At 49.1% G+C, this 17,569-nt stretch overlaps 1 protein-coding gene across 1 annotated transcript in view; it reads right to left on the bottom strand.

Annotated features, from left to right (window-relative positions):
* Positions 1-807: 807 nt before the first annotated feature.
* Nod2 (nucleotide binding oligomerization domain containing 2) overlaps positions 808-17,569 on the bottom strand; it is a 32,002-nt gene continuing 15,240 nt past the window's right edge. The window contains exons 4-12 of the mRNA XM_004664851.2: positions 13,360-13,443; positions 13,054-13,137; positions 11,111-11,194; positions 10,654-10,737; positions 10,099-10,182; positions 7,178-7,261; positions 4,386-4,469; positions 1,637-2,262; positions 808-1,515 (exon numbers count right to left, since the gene is read on the bottom strand). Of these exons, the coding sequence (XP_004664908.2) occupies positions 2,190-2,262; positions 4,386-4,469; positions 7,178-7,261; positions 10,099-10,182; positions 10,654-10,737; positions 11,111-11,194; positions 13,054-13,137; positions 13,360-13,443 (661 nt within the window). The 3' untranslated portion in view covers positions 808-1,515; positions 1,637-2,189. The remainder of the gene's footprint in view (positions 1,516-1,636; positions 2,263-4,385; positions 4,470-7,177; positions 7,262-10,098; positions 10,183-10,653; positions 10,738-11,110; positions 11,195-13,053; positions 13,138-13,359; positions 13,444-17,569) is intronic.

The raw sequence follows: 17,569 nt of genomic DNA, 5'->3' as shown, positions 1-17,569 counted from the left end.
GTTCAGCCCAAATGCCCTAACTTGACTGGTTAATAAATCATTACTGAGGATGAATTTACAGGCCAACATGGTGCTATGCAAATGACTGCTGTGTTCCCTCCTCAGAGAAAGCAGTCCCATCTTCATTCCCCCTGAATATCTGCACCAGAAACAACCATTCGGCCAAGGCAGAACCCCAGGAACAAAGACACACTCATACGCAGGAGGCCAGGGAAGGACCATAGCACTTAGCATGTCAGACAAGGAAAAGACCTTTCATGGAAGTGGGACTCCACCGCAGAAAGCAGTCACCCGAGTCTGTGGTCATGGTGTGCTTATGCTAGCAAGGCCAGAGCAGAAGGCTGCTGTCAGAGGAGGCGCACACACACACACACACACACACACACACACACACACACACACACCTCCTATTAGAGGCTCTTGGGGCCAGTTGGAGAAGACTGAGGGAGGCCCATGGGCCTTTTCCTATCTGCCACAGCCCTTCTGCCAGGGCACCACAAGACTCCCACACTGCTTCACACTTCATGCTGGGTTAGATTCTGTTAAGCTGAAGCCAAATGGGTTTTGATTGTCAGCCCGTTTCTAAGAAGTGCTTTTGCCTTGAGCCATAAATTATCTGGTTGAAAACATCATTTTCCCCCCTTCAAGTAGAACACAGTGTAAAATTTGACAGGCTTTAAGGGTATTTTTAAGTGTTTGGTCACAATGAAGAGAACTCGGTAATTTTCACCTCTGTGATTATTTGTAAGAAAAAGTTTATAGACATGTTTTATATAAAAATAAGAACTTGAGAGAATACAAAAACATAATTTACAAATAGCAATTTTCACACATAATAATGTTGAAAAGGAATAACATATGCCTATTTTACAATATACAAAAGCACCATTCCGCCAAATCCAGGAAGATCATAGCTTAAAAGGAGGGATCTAGATTTGCCCCCTGCAAACTTCTGACCCCTAACTACGTATCCTAAAGCAGTCTGCCACAAATCAAACGGACTGTCTCTGTGGCTAGGTTTTAGAAGTCTGTTGTCAGAGTTCAGTTCACAGGCACCAACCGGAGGCCTGGTGGGGCTATTTGAAATTCTGGCCCAGATTAATTTTAAAAAGCTGCATTTGGAGGAGGAACTGTTTCCAAGGGCTCAATTGTAATTGATTTCACTGGAAATAAAAGTCCATGTGTGATCCCAGCTGGAGCGTGGTCCTATTTTTCTTGCAAATCTAGAGAATGTCTTGGGAACGAGCGGCTGCCGTGTGTCTCCTTCCAATAATGTCTTGAGCGTTAGAAAGGAGAGCAGGATGCAGCACAGCGCTGGCAGCCAGGGCCTTGGAGGTTGAGCCCTGGATGGTGGGAGAGAGGGCATCCTGCATGGGCATCTAGGTCTTCACACCAGCAGACACTCAATTGCCATCTGTAGGTCCCCTCCCACCGTCAGGATCCCTGGTGGTTCAGCCGGAGGCCAGGCACACCCTGGCTGAAGGGTGCTCCTTGTGGTCATCTCATGCTTGGAGTCTAGAGAAGAATAGGCATATTAGTCAGGACTCTCCAGAGGAACAGAGCCGATGGAATACCTACCTATTTATCCATCCACTGTTTCAACTAAGATACAAGGAGATTTACTGGATTAGCTTACGCAGTGGAGGCTGGGTAGTCCAACAGTGGTCCTCCGCACCCCAGAAGGTGAAAAGCGTCAACAGTCCCAATCCGAGGCTGAAGGCTGGAATCTCCCTGGAGAGTCACCGGCTTTGGGTCCGCATTGAAAGACTGAAGAAGCTGTAGTCAGCTGTCCCCGGGCAATGACAGCAGCTATAGATGCTCTGCCTCAATGAGCTTGCAAATGCACTCACACTGCCTTCTTCCTCCAACTTCCTCCACTGGGGGCCACACACATTCAGAGTGTGCCCCCCACCCCCTCAATGTCCCACATGTCGATCTTCTCCGGAAATGGCCCACAGACACGCATTCCACCCGTCTTCTGCTTCTCTTAATCCAGTCCTGTTGACAACCATGACCAACCACCATGAAACCCTTGGGAAAAGTCAATTCTGGAGGACATGAGCATCTCCCTGTGGCAGAATAAGGTAACCTGGCAAACTCATTTCCCCCTGAGCATCCCGGGACTGCTGCCAGACATCATTCAGCCCCCAGGGTCCAAGTCCACAGCTCTTCACAGGCAAACTGAGAGGTCAAAGCAAGATTCTGGAGTCCCTGCAGCTAAGTGTCTCAGTTTCCTCTGGAGAGAGTGTGTTTCCTCGGAGCCTGTGGGAACAAAAGGCAGTGATTGTCTGAGTGAGGATGTGAGAGCAGGCTTTTAAAGGGAAGAGGCCATATTTAAACCAATGCCTGGGAGGGGCTGGTGCATGGGCCTAACGCAGGCTCATGGAAGAGAAGTGGTGGTATTTGTACTGCCTTCCAGCCAGCGCACGTCAAGGGTTATTCCACAGGATGAGCAAGGCTCCGTGACTGGGCAGAGTATCCACAACACTGAGCCTGCTGACCACGCGCTACTGCAGACTCTAGCCATTCTTTTTCAGGAAATAACTATATCAGTCAAGAATGCAGTGAGCAAGTCCTATGACCACCTGGCTCCAAGGATAGGCAGCAAGGAGACGCAGGACCATCAGCCTGAGGCTGGCTTGCTCTAGACACAGAACATGATATTTCTTAGGCTTGTTTAGTGGTTTTACACACTCACACACACACACACACACACACACATATACACTTTCTCTCCAGCAAAGGACCCGCTGCTCTCAGTCTACAGAATCTCATAATCACACAGGAAGCAAAACTTCTTTTTTTTAATCTTCATTATTTGAGATCTATGTTTGCTACCATTTTGCTGTGCGTTTTGGGGGATGAAGTCTGCGTGACTAAAGCAGGGTCACTAGCTGACTGGGACAGGGAGGTGAAACACGGGAGCCACCAGCGCCTGTTCTAGATCATAGGTCTGACAAGTCTGTAGCCAGCTAGAACAGGTTTGCCCACCAACAAAGGACCTCCTTTCTCCACCTCTGATGAATGACTGGCATTGAGAATGGGGCTTCCAAAGCATTTGAGAAGTAGAGGAAGAAGGATTGGCTGTTCAAGATCATTCATGGCTACTAGTGAGCTTAAGGCCAGCCTGGAGAACTTTTTCTCAACAAACAAACATATAAACAGAGAGAAGGGCTATTCTAGGCAAGGATTGGAGGGGGCTAGTTTGAATTTCCAAAACCCACATCAATGGGTGTGGACATACAAGCCTGTAACCTCACTCCTGCAAGGGGAAGCAGACCAAGGAATCGCCAGGGCTCTGGTATCGATACTGCAGCTCAAACAAGAGCAGACAGAAGAGGTGGAAGAGTGATGGAGCAGGGCACCCAACATTCTGCTCCAGCCACCAGAGGTGGGCAACACCTCACCCCCTGCACGCTCCATGCCTGGCTTGAAATACAGATCCTAACAGGAAATCTCTTATCTTTTAAATGCTGGTATCTGGCCTAGTGCCTAAAACACACACAGCATCACTCATGCCTAACGTGCTGGACCAGGAGAGCCTTTTCTACTTACTACCTGAGTGAGAAATAGATGTCTGGAAACAAGGAGGATCATTCAAGCACAACTCGATGTCTTTTCATATATAGGAAGGACTGTGGCTTTTAATGATGTATCTGTAGGCACACCAGGCCACAGTGCCCACCCTGTGAACCCTCTAGGATATGAAGCATGCAGGGTCACATAGAACATCTTCAGTCTGTGAGAAAAGTATGACTAAGTGGGTGACACCAGGTTATTTTCTCTTACTTTCATTCTCCAACCACATCCCTATTTCTACCTTGCTGCTTAGGACAGAAAAGTGTTGAAATAAATACTTCTAACTTGATAGTTTGTTCACTTATTACTTTTAAAAAATATTTTTTTTATTTATTTGCAAGGAGAGAGAGACTAAGAATGGGTGTCAGGGCCTCCTGCCACTGCAAACGAACTCCAAATGCATATACTGCTTTGTGCATCTGGCTTTATGTGGGTCCTGGGAAATTGAACCCAGACTGTCAGGCTTTGTCAGCAAGCACTTTAACTGCTGAGCAATCTATCTAGCTCTGTTTATTACTTCTTAAGACACTGTGTCACCTCGTGAGCCAGATGGACCTAAAATGTGAAACCTTGCTACCTCAGCCTTCTGGATACAGGGATCCCAGGTCTGAGCCACCACACCCAGCTAATAGTACTCTTGAGTTGAAGCAAAAGAACTGATCCCTGTTTCAAGATGCTTAGAGACTTCCTTCACAGCCAGACATCAAGATCTACCATATGCAGAATGACACCAGCTGTCAGTCAAGATAGACCACCCTCACCCCATTTCACATGTAGGAAGACTGAGACTCGGACACAGGCCTTACCATAATTCCAGGATTGTGCTATTCCTTGCAAGGGCCTGCAGGAGAGCTTCTGCACCCCGGTAGGTGATGCCATTATTGGACAGCCTGGAAAGGAAGGTGGCAAGATGAACTTCCAAGATGCCTGCTTTTCCACTTCAGCCTGCCTGATTTCAGGATGCCTCCTGGATGCACCCCCTCCTGTCTGAGTGGCCAGTGAGCTGGCCCACAGAAGCTCAATGGCTCCACGGAGAGTGTCTCTCCTTGGGAAGCGGCCATAACATCATGGCTGAGGACCTGCGGCACAGTGCCAGGTTCCAGGGCTCAGATCCGGCCTCTGCTACTTGCTTTTTGATTTTTAGCAAATGTTTCTGAATTTCCTCATCTATGAAACAGGTAGAAGAAGATCCCTGGGACTCAAGTGGCCATCCAGTCTCTGCCAACACTTGGCAGAGAAGAAGCTGGGGAAAGGAAAGGGTAGGTGTCGGGCTGGAGGGGTGGCTTAGCGTTAAGGCTCTTGCCTGCAAAGCCAAAGGACCCAGGTACAGTTCCTCAGGACCCACATAAGCCAGATGCACAAGGTGACACATGCATCTGGAGCTCATTTTCAGTGGCTGGGGGCCCTGGCACACCCATGCTCTCTCTCTCAATCAAATAAATAAGCAAATAAAAATATACTAACATATTTAAAAAGAAAAAAGAGGTAGGTGCCTCTTGACTCTCTCTGTTTCTCTCTTCTTTCCTTTCCATCTCCCTCTCCTTCCCCTTTTCTCAGCAACTTAGCTTTATAGGGAAATAGAGTTCTATAGTCATCTTCACTCAGGATGCTGAATATCAAGGCTGGCACTGGCAATAAATATCCTGGGGCAACTTCTACCATTACCTGACCTCCTTTTAGGATCAAGTGAGGTACAGCTGTGACTATGAGGAAGGACAACCCGGCCACACCCACACCTCATCAACAGTGCTCCAGGTGTAACCAGGTAGCACCCAGCTTGGAAAATCAGGCCTTCTCCTGCCTCTTGGCCCACATGTACACAAGCGACCCTCGTGCAAGTGCTTTCCTCAAGCACTGGCCCTGAACAGCAATGCAGACACCGTCACCATGTTGGATGGGTATCAGGCAGCGGGACAATAAGTGCCCAGAGACAGCTGCTGAGCCATCTCTAAGATGGGAGTGATCCAAGGCCACACCTGCCAGGGAAGATGCCACCTTCCTCCAGCAGAAGGAGCTGTGCAAAGGTGCCTGAGATCCCTGTGAAGTGAGACTCAGAATGTTCTGACACAAGTGATGGTCCCCTGGTGGAGTCTGGCTCACAGAGTCTGGGATGGGCCCTTGCTGTCCCAGATAAAGCCACGGCATGTCTCAGTCACACACACGCACAGTCTCTGCTGCTGTCTGACTTCTAGCTCCCTGGCCCACAGGACCCCAAGGTCCTGTTCCTTTCACCTCTCTGTTGCCACCAGACTCATCTAGGCCATCTTCACCTCCCTCCTGAAGTGTCCCATTGTCCCCTACTTCCAGCAGCCCTTCTTCCACACTTTAACACGAGACACCACACATCGCTACGTACGATGTAAGTCAGCCCTCATGACTGCTGTCTGGAGCCCTCCCAATGCTCCCAGTGAAACTCCAACTCCTGCCCATGGCTCTGAGGGCTATGTGGCCTGTTCCCTACCTCTTCCCACCCGCTCCTCCATTACATTCCAGCTTCTCAGGCCTCTGTTTTCAAAGCCACCAGGCTTATTTCTGCTTCAGGGCCTGTGTCCTTGCCACCACTGCCCCCTTCACCTGATGTGTTTCTCTGAAACCTAGATGTGTGGTGAGGCCTCAGTTTCATTGTTCAGGTTTCAATCCTAAAGCCACCTTCTCAGAGAGTCCTTGTCCAGAAAGTAGCAGCTCTATTTCCCCTCATCACATCTCCCTCTTGAACCAAAACTGATCTTGTCTGTCTGCCACCTGCCGCCTTCATTAGAATACAGGAGTTAGGTGAGTGGGGTTCTGCTTTGCCCTTTCTGCCACTCCACCTTCAGAGTCCCAAATAGCTCCTGACAGAGTGGGGGCAGTAGAAACACGTCTTGTAGGTATGCATAAATGAGGGTGTAGATGCAGGTACAAAGGCGCATCCAACCAGCAAATGAATACACTCACACATAAACACAGGCACTTCCCCCTGCACAACACACTGAGACACCCCTGGAGATGGCATCTGAATGGCACTCCTGCCTGAGCAGCAGTGGCCCCAGGCGGAGGGAAGACACCCACCCCCGTAAGCCACAGAGCAGATGAGGTCAGCAACCTGTCCCTCTGCACTCCCTCAGCTTCCAACACATCCAGTGCTGAGAGCTGCCTGCCCAGAAGACCTGCCACTCTGCTGGGCTCTTTCCTCACCCTAGGAGCATGCTCAGCCCACCGAAGGCGCTGGAGACCCGACACCTCCGCAGCCACTCCTCCCCGCAGAAAAGGGAGGTATGTACCATAAGCACACACAACCCCTTCCCTTGCCTGGGTAGGTGCCAGGCGTGCTTTGCCAAGTGGGCTCCAATCTCCTTGTTGGTAATTGACCCAGGGTCCACCCTCTCCTGGTCACCATTCCTCCCTGCCAACTGTACTCCTCTCCCAGCAAAATGTCCTGGGACCACCCACCTGCCACATAAGCAACCAGCACTGAGTCCCCCATCTGTCTCAGAGGCAAGCTGCTTCCACTGGGCACCCTGGTGAGGGCCTGGGGGCCGGAGTTCTGACCTCAGACCCCAGGCAAGGCTCTCCGGAGGTTAAGCATTACCATCTCAGCTCCTACTTATGGGTTCCTTACTTCAGGACTTTCAAACTGGAATTTCTCTTCAGTCCTTCTGCGAGAGAACACGCCCCTTCATCGCAGACATGGTTCTCCTCCAGGCTGGCAAGGACACAGAGAAAGTGAAGCTGACCTACTGACACGGGCTCTGAAGGCGGACATCCTGCAAAGAGTAGCTCACCCCTCCCCTCCAAGAAGACCTGAGTGTGAGCTAGAGTTAGGACACACAAAGGAAGGGTGACGGGACGAATCTTGGTTCCAGAGGTGTCTTTGCAAGAGCAGTCACTCCACAGTGCTTCCGCGTACAGAGTTCCTTCATGCCCAGATACACAGTGCTCATGTCTCTTTCTTTTCATATGTTAATAGGAAACATCATCTCATTGTGTTAAGTCATGTGCTTGGCAAAAACAAAACAAACAACAACAAAAAATTCTCACTCTCCATAGCAACCAGGGTTGGCCAAGTAACCTTATGGAAATGGACTGGTGGGGCTTACAGGAATGCTTTTGAAAGAGGGAGACCCTGCTTCTTTGTCCTTCTCAGGTGTATAGACTAAATCCTGCAATGCAAAAGTAACTGCTGCGTGTGGAGTTGCCATCTTGATCATGCGATGAAGATACAGGCTAAGCATGGTGGGATAGAAAGAGACTGGCGAGGCCCCCACTAGCCTGTTGCAGACAAAATCACAACTGCACATGGCACACCTTCAGACTGCTTGTACATGAGAAATAAACCCTTTACTGGATTAGCCTTGTAAGTATAGGCTTCCTATCCCTTCCAACCTAAAGTGCTATTAAATCAGACTGAAGCTGAGTTCCTGTGTAACAAACTGTGACCTAATTTAGCATGGAAACAGTCTTGAACCTAAGAATATATTCTTGCAACAAATAGCAGAATCTCAGCCAGTCACAGGCTGGCAACTCCTTACATCACACCTAAGAAAGGTAAGTGGACAGCTGGTGGTATATGCTGTCAACCCGACAGGACCTAGAATCACCTATGAGGGACTACGTAGACTAGGTTATCATTCTATGCTTGTCTGCGAGGGATGATCCTGATCAGATTAATTAAGGTGGGAAGGCTCACCTTAACTGGGTAGCACTGTTCTATGGGCTGGGGTCCTGGGATGTATAAAAAGGAGGGAGATGACTGAGCAGCAGCCTTCACTGCCCTCTGCTTCTACTGTGCTGAATGTGACCAGCTCTACTTCAAGCTCCTGTGGCCATGCCTCCCCCACTGTGATGGCCTGTAACTTGAAACTGTAAAGAAAAATAAGCCCCTTCCTCTCCTGAATTGATTTTCATCAGGTATTTTGTCCTAGCAATGAGAAAGTAACTAATAAGCCAACCATGATGTGCTGCACATCACTTCCTTTTAGTATCTGTATTTTATTTTATTTTATATTAGTATTTATTTGTTAGAGAGAGAGGCAGATAGAGAGAGAGAATGGGCGTGCCATGGCCTCCAGCCACTGCAAATGAACTCCAGATGCATGTGTCACCTTTTGCATCTGGAATATGTGGGTCCTGGGGAATCGAACCTGAGTCCTTCGGCTTTGCAGGCAAATGCCTTAATCACTAAGCCATCTCTCCAGCCCACTTTTCCTATCTGTAAATACCACTGCCCACATTGATAGGTGGAGCTCTCGGAACCTCTCCTGGCTCTGAATGCTGCCCTGTTCACAAATCAATCTTGTCTCAAATTCTTTCTGTTAAATCAAATTTGTCTTAAGTTTTCCTTATCATCATAATCATAACAATACCTCATAGTGAGGTGCTCCTGTACCAAGAAAGGACAAATGGCAACACCACGTTAGACTATAAGTAGTGGTACTTCTATAGCGATAGGATGCCCTGCCAACAGCCAAGGTCCCTCCATGGTATGCTTGTGGCAACGTTTACGGGTCTCAGTGTTTTGTCTCCCTGCTCTACCTGGGACTATAAAGGAACCCCAGGAACTGAAAATTCTTGGCGGCATCTGCAGGATGGAAAACTTGGGATTTGCTTCAGGTCCACTGCATAAGCATGACTCATGACTCATCTCTAGAAGACCTCAAACTCCATTCACCTTCTGAGGTGACCCCTGATTCGAACACCCAGTGTTCTTAGGAACACAAACTCGCTTTGAAAAGGCGAGCCTTCCCACAAAGCAGCAGCTGCAGCACTAGCAGTAGAGCTGTGGCAGCAGCAGTAGTAGCAGTCACCTCACGAGGGCGATGGCTTAACAGTTACGGAGTGCTTGCACATATGGCAGAAACTATATTAAGCTTCTACCCTTCTTCATTCTTACAAACATCTTTCTATGGAGGTATTATTGCTCTCATAGGTAAAAGCTTGAAATCTGGAGATGCTTTAACCTGACTGTAGTAGCTTAAATGCTAAGTGTCACCCATAGACTCATGTGTTTGAATACGTAATCCCCAATTGGCAGAACTGCTCACTGTTCAGGAAGGTTGTGGAAACCTAGGCAGGCGGAGCCTTGCTGGAAGAGGTTCTATAGCTCAGTCCTGCTTGCAGGTCTCTCTACTTCATCCCCGCTGATGTGGCAATGTGATGCAGCTTCCTGATTCTGCCATGCCTTCTCCACCATGATGGACTCTATCCCCTGGAACTATAAGCCAAAACAAATATCTTCCTTCCCTAAGCCTCTTCTGGTCACCAATGAGAAAGTGACGGATACATTGCCTAAGACCACCGCCTGCCGGATTCCAGAGTCTGTGAACTTCACCAGTGTGACATGCGCAAGCAATAAACCAGCGAGCCAACAGAAACATTTAAATGAAAAGAGTTAGGATCTAGACACCGGGTTCTGTGAGCTTCATGCCACTCAGTACATACAAAGACAGAAATTAACCGATGTTTCAGTCATCCATCCTTGGCCAGGAAATCAAGAAAGGCTGGTATGTGCCTCTCCAGAGCAGGCAAATCCCCCCAACTCACCAGAGTTCTTCCAGTGCCACGTTCTTCTCCAGCATCAGGGCCAGGGCTTGTGTACCCACGCTGCCAATATTGTTCCCTACCAGGCTAGACATAAACATGGAACAAAAACATGATCAGAGCAGTGAGGGACCTCAGAGACCAAAAAATCTAGTAAGGGCAAACATGTATGGCACACTTTCCTATTGTCCTCCATTTCAGGCATTACTAATTGATTACAATGCCCCTGAAACCTGAGAACAGTCTTCTAATCTTTCCTAACATGGTACACTGGGTGCCATTATCAATGGATTGGGATTTGTCCTTATGATAAAATATGACTGGCTTAGCTCACAGTCTTCATTTTGCAGACAGAAAAATCAAGACCTAAAGAAGAAGTCACCTTCTAATTCACCCAGAGATCCCCAAGTTTCCTGTTCCCAAATTCAATGGTCTTTCTTCCTTACTCAACTGCCTTCCACAATTGCCTTCCTTACCCAATTATCTACCTAGAAGATATGACGTTCAATGGCCTTCAAAACTGGCTGAACTTCATGAAAAAAGCAGACAAAAGCTTACCTGAGCCACTTCAAGCTCTGGTGATTGGCCACAGCTTCCGCCAAGGCCACGGCCCCGTTGTCACCCACGCTGTTGCCCCAGAACCTGAGAGAAGGCCAACAAGGTGAGATCAAGACGTGCTACTGTGCTTCTGCCTCCTGCAGACGTGGTGCCAAGAGAAAGGCCACCCTGCCCCAGGAAGGGCTCCCTCAGGGCATCCAGGGTCTCCACAAAGTGCATTGGCCACAAACTTTTATTTTGGGAAGATCAAACTTCGCTCAGACTCTCAGTAGCTTTAAACTACAGACTTAATAGAGGTCCAAAGTCCCTACACCCCCAGTGACAGGGAACTCATCCTCTCCATTGAAGCTGGGCTGCCTTTGGGGTCTAGGGCCTTCAGATGAAGAGGCTCACCTGACCCTAAATACTCCAAAGCCCTAAGTCCTCCATGTGAGCCTCTGGCCAGGAGCCGACCTACCCCAGGAACTGCAGGGAGGTGTTGTGTTTGAGTCCCTCAGCCAGCACCTGGGCTCCGGCACTGGTAATGTGGTTGTTTCCCAGCCTGGAAGAAAGATACAGAGGCTGCAAACACAGCTGAGGGCCAGGACTCAGGCCTCTTCCAGAGCCTAACAGCAGTGTACTTCCCAGCAGAGCTCACTGTTTTTGTTTATTTATTTAGAAACACAGAGAAGGGGGGAGAAAGAGAGAGAAAGAGAGAGAGAGAATGGGCACGCTAGGGTCTCCAGCCACTGCAAACCAACTCCAGATGCATGTGCCACCATTGTGCATCTGGCTTATGTGGGACTTGAAGAATTGACCCTGGTCCTTGGGCTTCATAGGCAAATGCCTTAACCACTAAGCCACCTCTCCAGCCCTGGACTTGATTTTTTGAAACAAGTGTGGGCAGGAGCCACAGTCCTGGAAGCTGGTTTCCCCAGCTATCACAACTTTCCCTTTTGGTCTCAGCTGTCCTCAGTCTACACCCCAGCAAGCCCCTGTGAATTCAGAGCCACTGTCACCACAGGTGGTAGTGACCTGTTGTGAAAAGGCAGGGCAGGAGAGGGATCCAGAGTATTCCCTACAAACACTAAGGACACTACAGGAGGGAGAACAGGCGGGCCACAGGGAAGGAGCAAGGATCTAGGAGGAGCCAGCAAGGAAGACTCGAACCCAGCCAAATCCAGATGCCTCCAACAGTTAGACCAAGTCCCCACAGTGTCAACCACAAGTCAAGCTTCCTAGAATAAGTGCATCTTTCAGAGCAGCTTGAGGCCCTCCAGTGCACAGCAATCTTACAGGGCAGGTGTTACTATCACCTCCCAGAAGGGCTGCGACACTGTGAGCATGCGCCTCTCAGACCTCCAACCTCAGCCACCTATAGGTAGTTAAGGGTGCTAGGAGCTGCACTCAAAATCCAACATGGTGGTCTTGGTGCCAAGGTCACTGCCCACAGACTACTCCAAGCTATTACAGAAACATGAGACCCCTGCTGGGTGAACTGGGCTTGAGCGAGCCCCAGTGGCCTCATGAGCTCTGTTAGAGCTGCACCAAAGTCCAAAATGCTTCCTCCTAGCCCTCATTCCTTCCTTCATCTCCTGCCTACAAGACTGATCCCCCGGGCCTCCCGCAGCTCCCTTCCCAAGCCCCCCATCCACCCCCTGCGGCATTTCCCCAGCACATTCGTTGCTTATTTAATCCCTTCTCTGAAGCCTGGACTAAGTAAGGATACACAAGCTGGAAGCTTACATAATTTGCCCACCATCCTCCAGTCCCTGAGCTTACTATATAAAGCACGTACTGTACTGCGCTCTTTATGTGTGCTGACTCCGTCATGGCAGCCTATCAGGTGACTATCAGTGTGCTCCTCATTTTATAGAGACACACACAGAGGCACTGAGACATTAGGCTGACCCAAGGTCACATAACTAATAAGGATTCAAATCTTGGGGGTTCTTCCATTTGAACCTGGGGCAGCCTAGCTCCAGAGCCCCTGCTGTCCGCTATGATGATGTGTTGGCCACAAGCATAGGCCTCCAGTTTGGAGTCCAGGATTGCTTGCTACCCACAGTCTTCCCTGCCCAGGTGAAGCAGTGGCGCCTGGGGGAGCAAGTGTCAGCAGCAGAACAGGATCTTTTGTACAGCATGGCACCTGCAGCCCGGGCAGCTCCCATCCCCAAGCCCAGCCCAACCCCAGCCCAGACTCTTCTTCACCCTGGGGACTAAAGTCCATGAGACAGGAAAATCCTCAGCCTCCCAGAGCAAGTACCACAGGATCAGAGAAACCCAGCTCAAAGCAGGCATTGCCCTGGATGCGGTCGAGGGTCACAAACCACTATGGACCAGATCACAGTGGATGCCAGGACACCTTGACTCACTAAGAGGATCATCAGTTTCCAGGGAGTAGCGACTACCAGGGCTTACCTCAATGCCAAGAAGTTCTGCTTGCATGCAAGAAGCTTGGCCATGGAGTGTGCACAGCTGTCTGTCAGCTTGTTGTTGAACAGCCTGTCAGGGTCCAGGACAGAAATATGGAGACGAGGCACAGAGTCAGTGAGCCCTCAAACCCAGGGCCTGCTCAGCGACTCCTAAGAGCCACGTACCCCCAGCTTGGCTACCACTTGTCTCAGTCCATCATGCCATCATAGTTCCCCTGGTGGCACACCCTGAAGTGAGCTGGTGGGGGGGGGGTGACACTGGACCCATGGGCCACAACCCAGGATGACTTACGCTAATTTCTGCAGCCACTCACAGTGAAGAGCACGCTCAGTAAGCATGCAGACTCCGCGGTCCGAAATATTGTTATCTCGCAGACTGAAAGAGACATAATCAAGTCCTTTGAAAGCAGAGCTGAGAAGACAAAGTGGGCAAAACCCCAAGAAAGACTTTGACTCTCACACAAAGTGCCAACCTCCTTGTGCTTCTTGGAATCGCAAGGGCTGAGCACCCCATAAGGGTGGATGCCCCCAGCATTCCCTCCCTGGCCAGGGAGCTGACTACGGAGGAGACAATCCAAGGAAAGGGGACCCAGAACCCTGACTACACAATTCTAGTGTCCTTAGAGAGCCACAGATCTACTATCAGGCCCAGTTCCCATCTCTGCAAACAGATAGTGACCCTCAGAATTGCCTCACAGTAAGGTCCCAGGTGGAAAGGAACGAATCCAGGGGACAGGTGCAGAGGGAATGAGGCAGGACCACGTCCTCATGAGCAGCCAACAGATCAGTCGGATGAGAGTGGCCCCGATGTTGGAAACATGCTATGGGCTGTGAGCTCTGCTGACCTGTCCTTCTCCTAGTAACACTTTGCCCAGCAAACCCCTCTGACAATACAGACTCTCAGGCCCCTATCTGGGAGCTGACAGTTGAACTACATGTAAATGGTAAGTCCCGGGGATCTGTAGACTTTAATAAGTGAGCTCATGCTTCTTTACCCTGAAGTAAATGTGGAAGACTGACAAGATAGCTACCAGCCTAGGCACTGAAGTGTGACTGTGATCAGCCACTTACTAGTTACTTGCTGGTCCCTCCATCTACACGAAGGACCAGCTGCGTTACCGCCTTCAAGGGCTGCACACATGCAAGCCCATGTACACTGGGCTCTCACCCGCAATTAGAAGCATGTTCTGTATGTGTGCACTGCCTTAGACACTTCCCAAGAACAGCACTGTGTCTCCTCACATCCCACTGTGTCTCCCCCAGCACATCAGCCATAAGGGAGAAACAGAGGCACAGACAAGTGAAGCGGCTTTGCTAAGGTTGCACAGCACTGAACAGGATGAGCCCAAGTAGTCAGGATGCCAATCGGCAGAGGCTGCCAAGCTGCCGTCAAGCACCACACAGATGCAGTCTCCCTGTGGCCTTTCATGAGCTCCCCAGAGCACTGGATTTGGGGGGCTGTAGGTTGTGTGACCCACTAGTGGGCTGTGAAGCCAGTTTTGAAGGTTTTGAGCATTTAAAAACTGAAATAGAACAGACAGAAGAAGGCAGGGTGTGTCAAAGCTAATAAGGGAAGTTAATTCAAAAAGTTCGTTTCAATTCTGCACACCAGTGTCTACTGATGTGTTCATATCCTTTCTCTCTCTCGGTCAGAAAACTTTGAAACCCACCACCCTAGAAGCAGAGAAAGCAAGAGAACAGTGTCTAAAGAGAGCTGCACAGGGCCACTTTGCATATGGGGTTTCCTAGAGGTGAGGATTTTGGTTGGCATGGAAACCTTTCAAGTGGGAGAGATACAGCCTGGCACTGTGGGAGAGGAGCCTGCCTCCTTCCTCTCTTCCTCTGTCTTCCCTCCCTCTGTGAGTCTGTGTCACATTCACACACACACACACACACACACACGAAATGCCAGCAACTTCCTGGTTGTGTGGACAGAACAGTAGAAAATGGTCAAAGACATTAATTGTTCACTATAAAAATCCATGAAGATAATCAAGAGAGGAGGTTCATTCTGGCACATGCTTTTGGAGGTATCAGTCTAAGATCAATTGGCCTCACTGTTTGGGAGCCTATGATGAAACAAGACATCGTGGGAGAAGGGTGGAAAGGGGGAAAGTGACTTATATCCCAAGCCAAGAAGCAAAGACCAAGGAAGCAGTTGAACAACCACTATCCCTCTCAAGGACACACCTCCAATGACCTACAGGCCTCCCACAGGCCTGCCTCTTAAAGGTGGCACATCCTAATGGCACAACTCTGGAGACCAAGCTCTTAAGACAAGGATCTTTAAGGGACACTCATGCAAACCACAGCAACTGCTTACGGGAAACCACGCTGATTCCTGCCTCACAGTTCTCACAGACGTACCTGTGATGCAGGCACCCACTCCAAACCTGCTGAACAGGAATTACTAAGGACAGCCCAGGAACCTGCAGCTCAACAAACATCTTTGAATACTGCTGTCAGAGTGCCATGAACTAGAACTAGGCCAGCCTTATTCCTTTCTCTGGAAATAGCCAGACCCACAGCCTCCCCCAACCCCTGGCCCTTCTGCACACCACAAGCATCTTATGAACATTTCTACTCAAGGAGAGCAGATCCGATTAAGAATCCCAGGCAGGGAAGCGGAGGATAGCGGTGAACACCTGTGATTCCAGGACTGACGAGACAAAGGCAGGAGAATCGTGAACTTGAGGACAGCATAAGTTATACAGCAAGATCCTGTCTCAAAAATTAAATTTAAAAAAAGGGAAGGAAAATTCCAGAAATGGACTGTTTTATGAGGACCATCCAGGCCAGAGTGCCTGGCCTTTTTAGGTCTCATGGTTAAAAACTGCTATGTGTTCCACCAAACTGCCTTCTAATTGTTTCTGTTTATGCCTATAGATTCGAGCGCTCTCTGCTTTGGTGAGAGCAGCTTGGTTTTGCAGTGGGTAGCAATTACCAAGGAGACTCAAAATTTGTCGAAGTGCTGAGAATAAGTGACTGTTGAATGCTTTGAACTAAACAGGATGTCTATAAATCACCCCTCCTTGGCTGAATGCAGAAAGAACTATGCAGCATGAAGAAAGGATGAAAGAGCTAGAGGAGCAGGGAGGTGTGCTGTGGAATGCTACCTTCCATGCATGTCACCCCAATGAAGTCCCAGAAGCTGGAGTTACCTCTGCAACCTGCACAATACTGGGGCTCAGGAGGCCCCGCCCCACCCTAAGGTGTTAGTGACAATTAACAGCTGCTGGGGGAGAGGGACATTTTCTTCAGTGGTAGAGCAAGTCACAGCTCTTCCCGTAAATAACCCCTTACCCATGCTCGTGCAAGCAATCCTGAATAAACTCAGAGGTGAAGGCTAGAGGAATGGCTTAGAGGTTAAGGCGTTTGCCTGCAAAGCCAAAGGACCTAGGTTCTATTCCCCAGGACCCATGTTAGCCAGATACACAAGGGGGTGCACACATCTGGAGTTCATTTTCAGTGTGTACCCATTCTCTCTCTCCCTCTCCTCCCCCTCTCTCTGTCAAATAAATAAGTAAAAAAAAATTCAGAGGTGACTGTGGTCACCCAATTTCTTAGCCAGATTCAGTCATTCTATGTATGTCTATATCTACTATCTATCTATGTGTCTGTCTATTGATCTCAGCTTCCTGTATGTCTATATCTACTATCTATCTATGTGTCTGTCTATTGATCTCAGCTTTCTCCAGGGAGGTGGATTCCCCAGGACGTCAGCCCGTCTACTGCATTCACCCAGCAGAGGGCATTGTCAGGAAGCAAGGAAATGTGGAGAAAGGGTCAGGATTTCTTCCCCCAGATCCTACCTTACCAGAAGTCCTCCTTCATAAACTCTCCTCAGCCTCTCTGGGAGCTGCCTCAGGCCATCCACACTGTTACAAGCCCCAGAGTCCCGTGCCCTTCCTAACTCCAGTCCACACCTCTGCAGACACTTCCTACCATAGACTCTCCTCCTATTGCCTAACTTAAGTGTGGCATCTATTTTCTCAAGACCCTGATGGGACTATTCACATTTCTAGTATGCATTAACTATATGTAATATAGAACTGATATGTGAACTTTCCATAATATAATTTATGTTATAAACTTATAACCATAGCCCCCAAGTGGGGAGTAGTCAAAGTCATCACATAGTTTCTAGCAGTTATTTCTATGTCTATGGCTTTGCCTCAGAGGAGATAAAACATGTAACAGTCTTGTCCTTGGCCAAGGGTAATTAAAATTATCTGCAAGGAACCTTGAAGCCCCAGGAGGCTGTGACTAGACTGTAACTGTAATCTACAACTTCCGCTTCCCCATAGGGTCTAAATTAGTGGCAGGACATCCCCTCTTAAGGCCAGAAGGGAAGTTGAGAGTTGGTGGCAGGCAGCTTACCAGATCTAGGTACACTCTCTGCCTTCGCCTGCACCAAGATATGGAAAGAGAGACACATATCCAAGGCCATGGGTATTCTGAAGAGCAAAGCTTCACATTTCAGCCAGGGGACAGAAAGTAAT

This window comes from Jaculus jaculus, chromosome 1, assembly GCF_020740685.1.
Source record: "Jaculus jaculus isolate mJacJac1 chromosome 1, mJacJac1.mat.Y.cur, whole genome shotgun sequence".
In the NCBI taxonomy this organism is placed as follows: Eukaryota; Metazoa; Chordata; class Mammalia; order Rodentia; family Dipodidae; genus Jaculus; species Jaculus jaculus.
The sequence above is the reverse complement of the archived record's forward strand: the minus strand, read 5'-3'. Positions and strand labels throughout refer to the sequence as shown.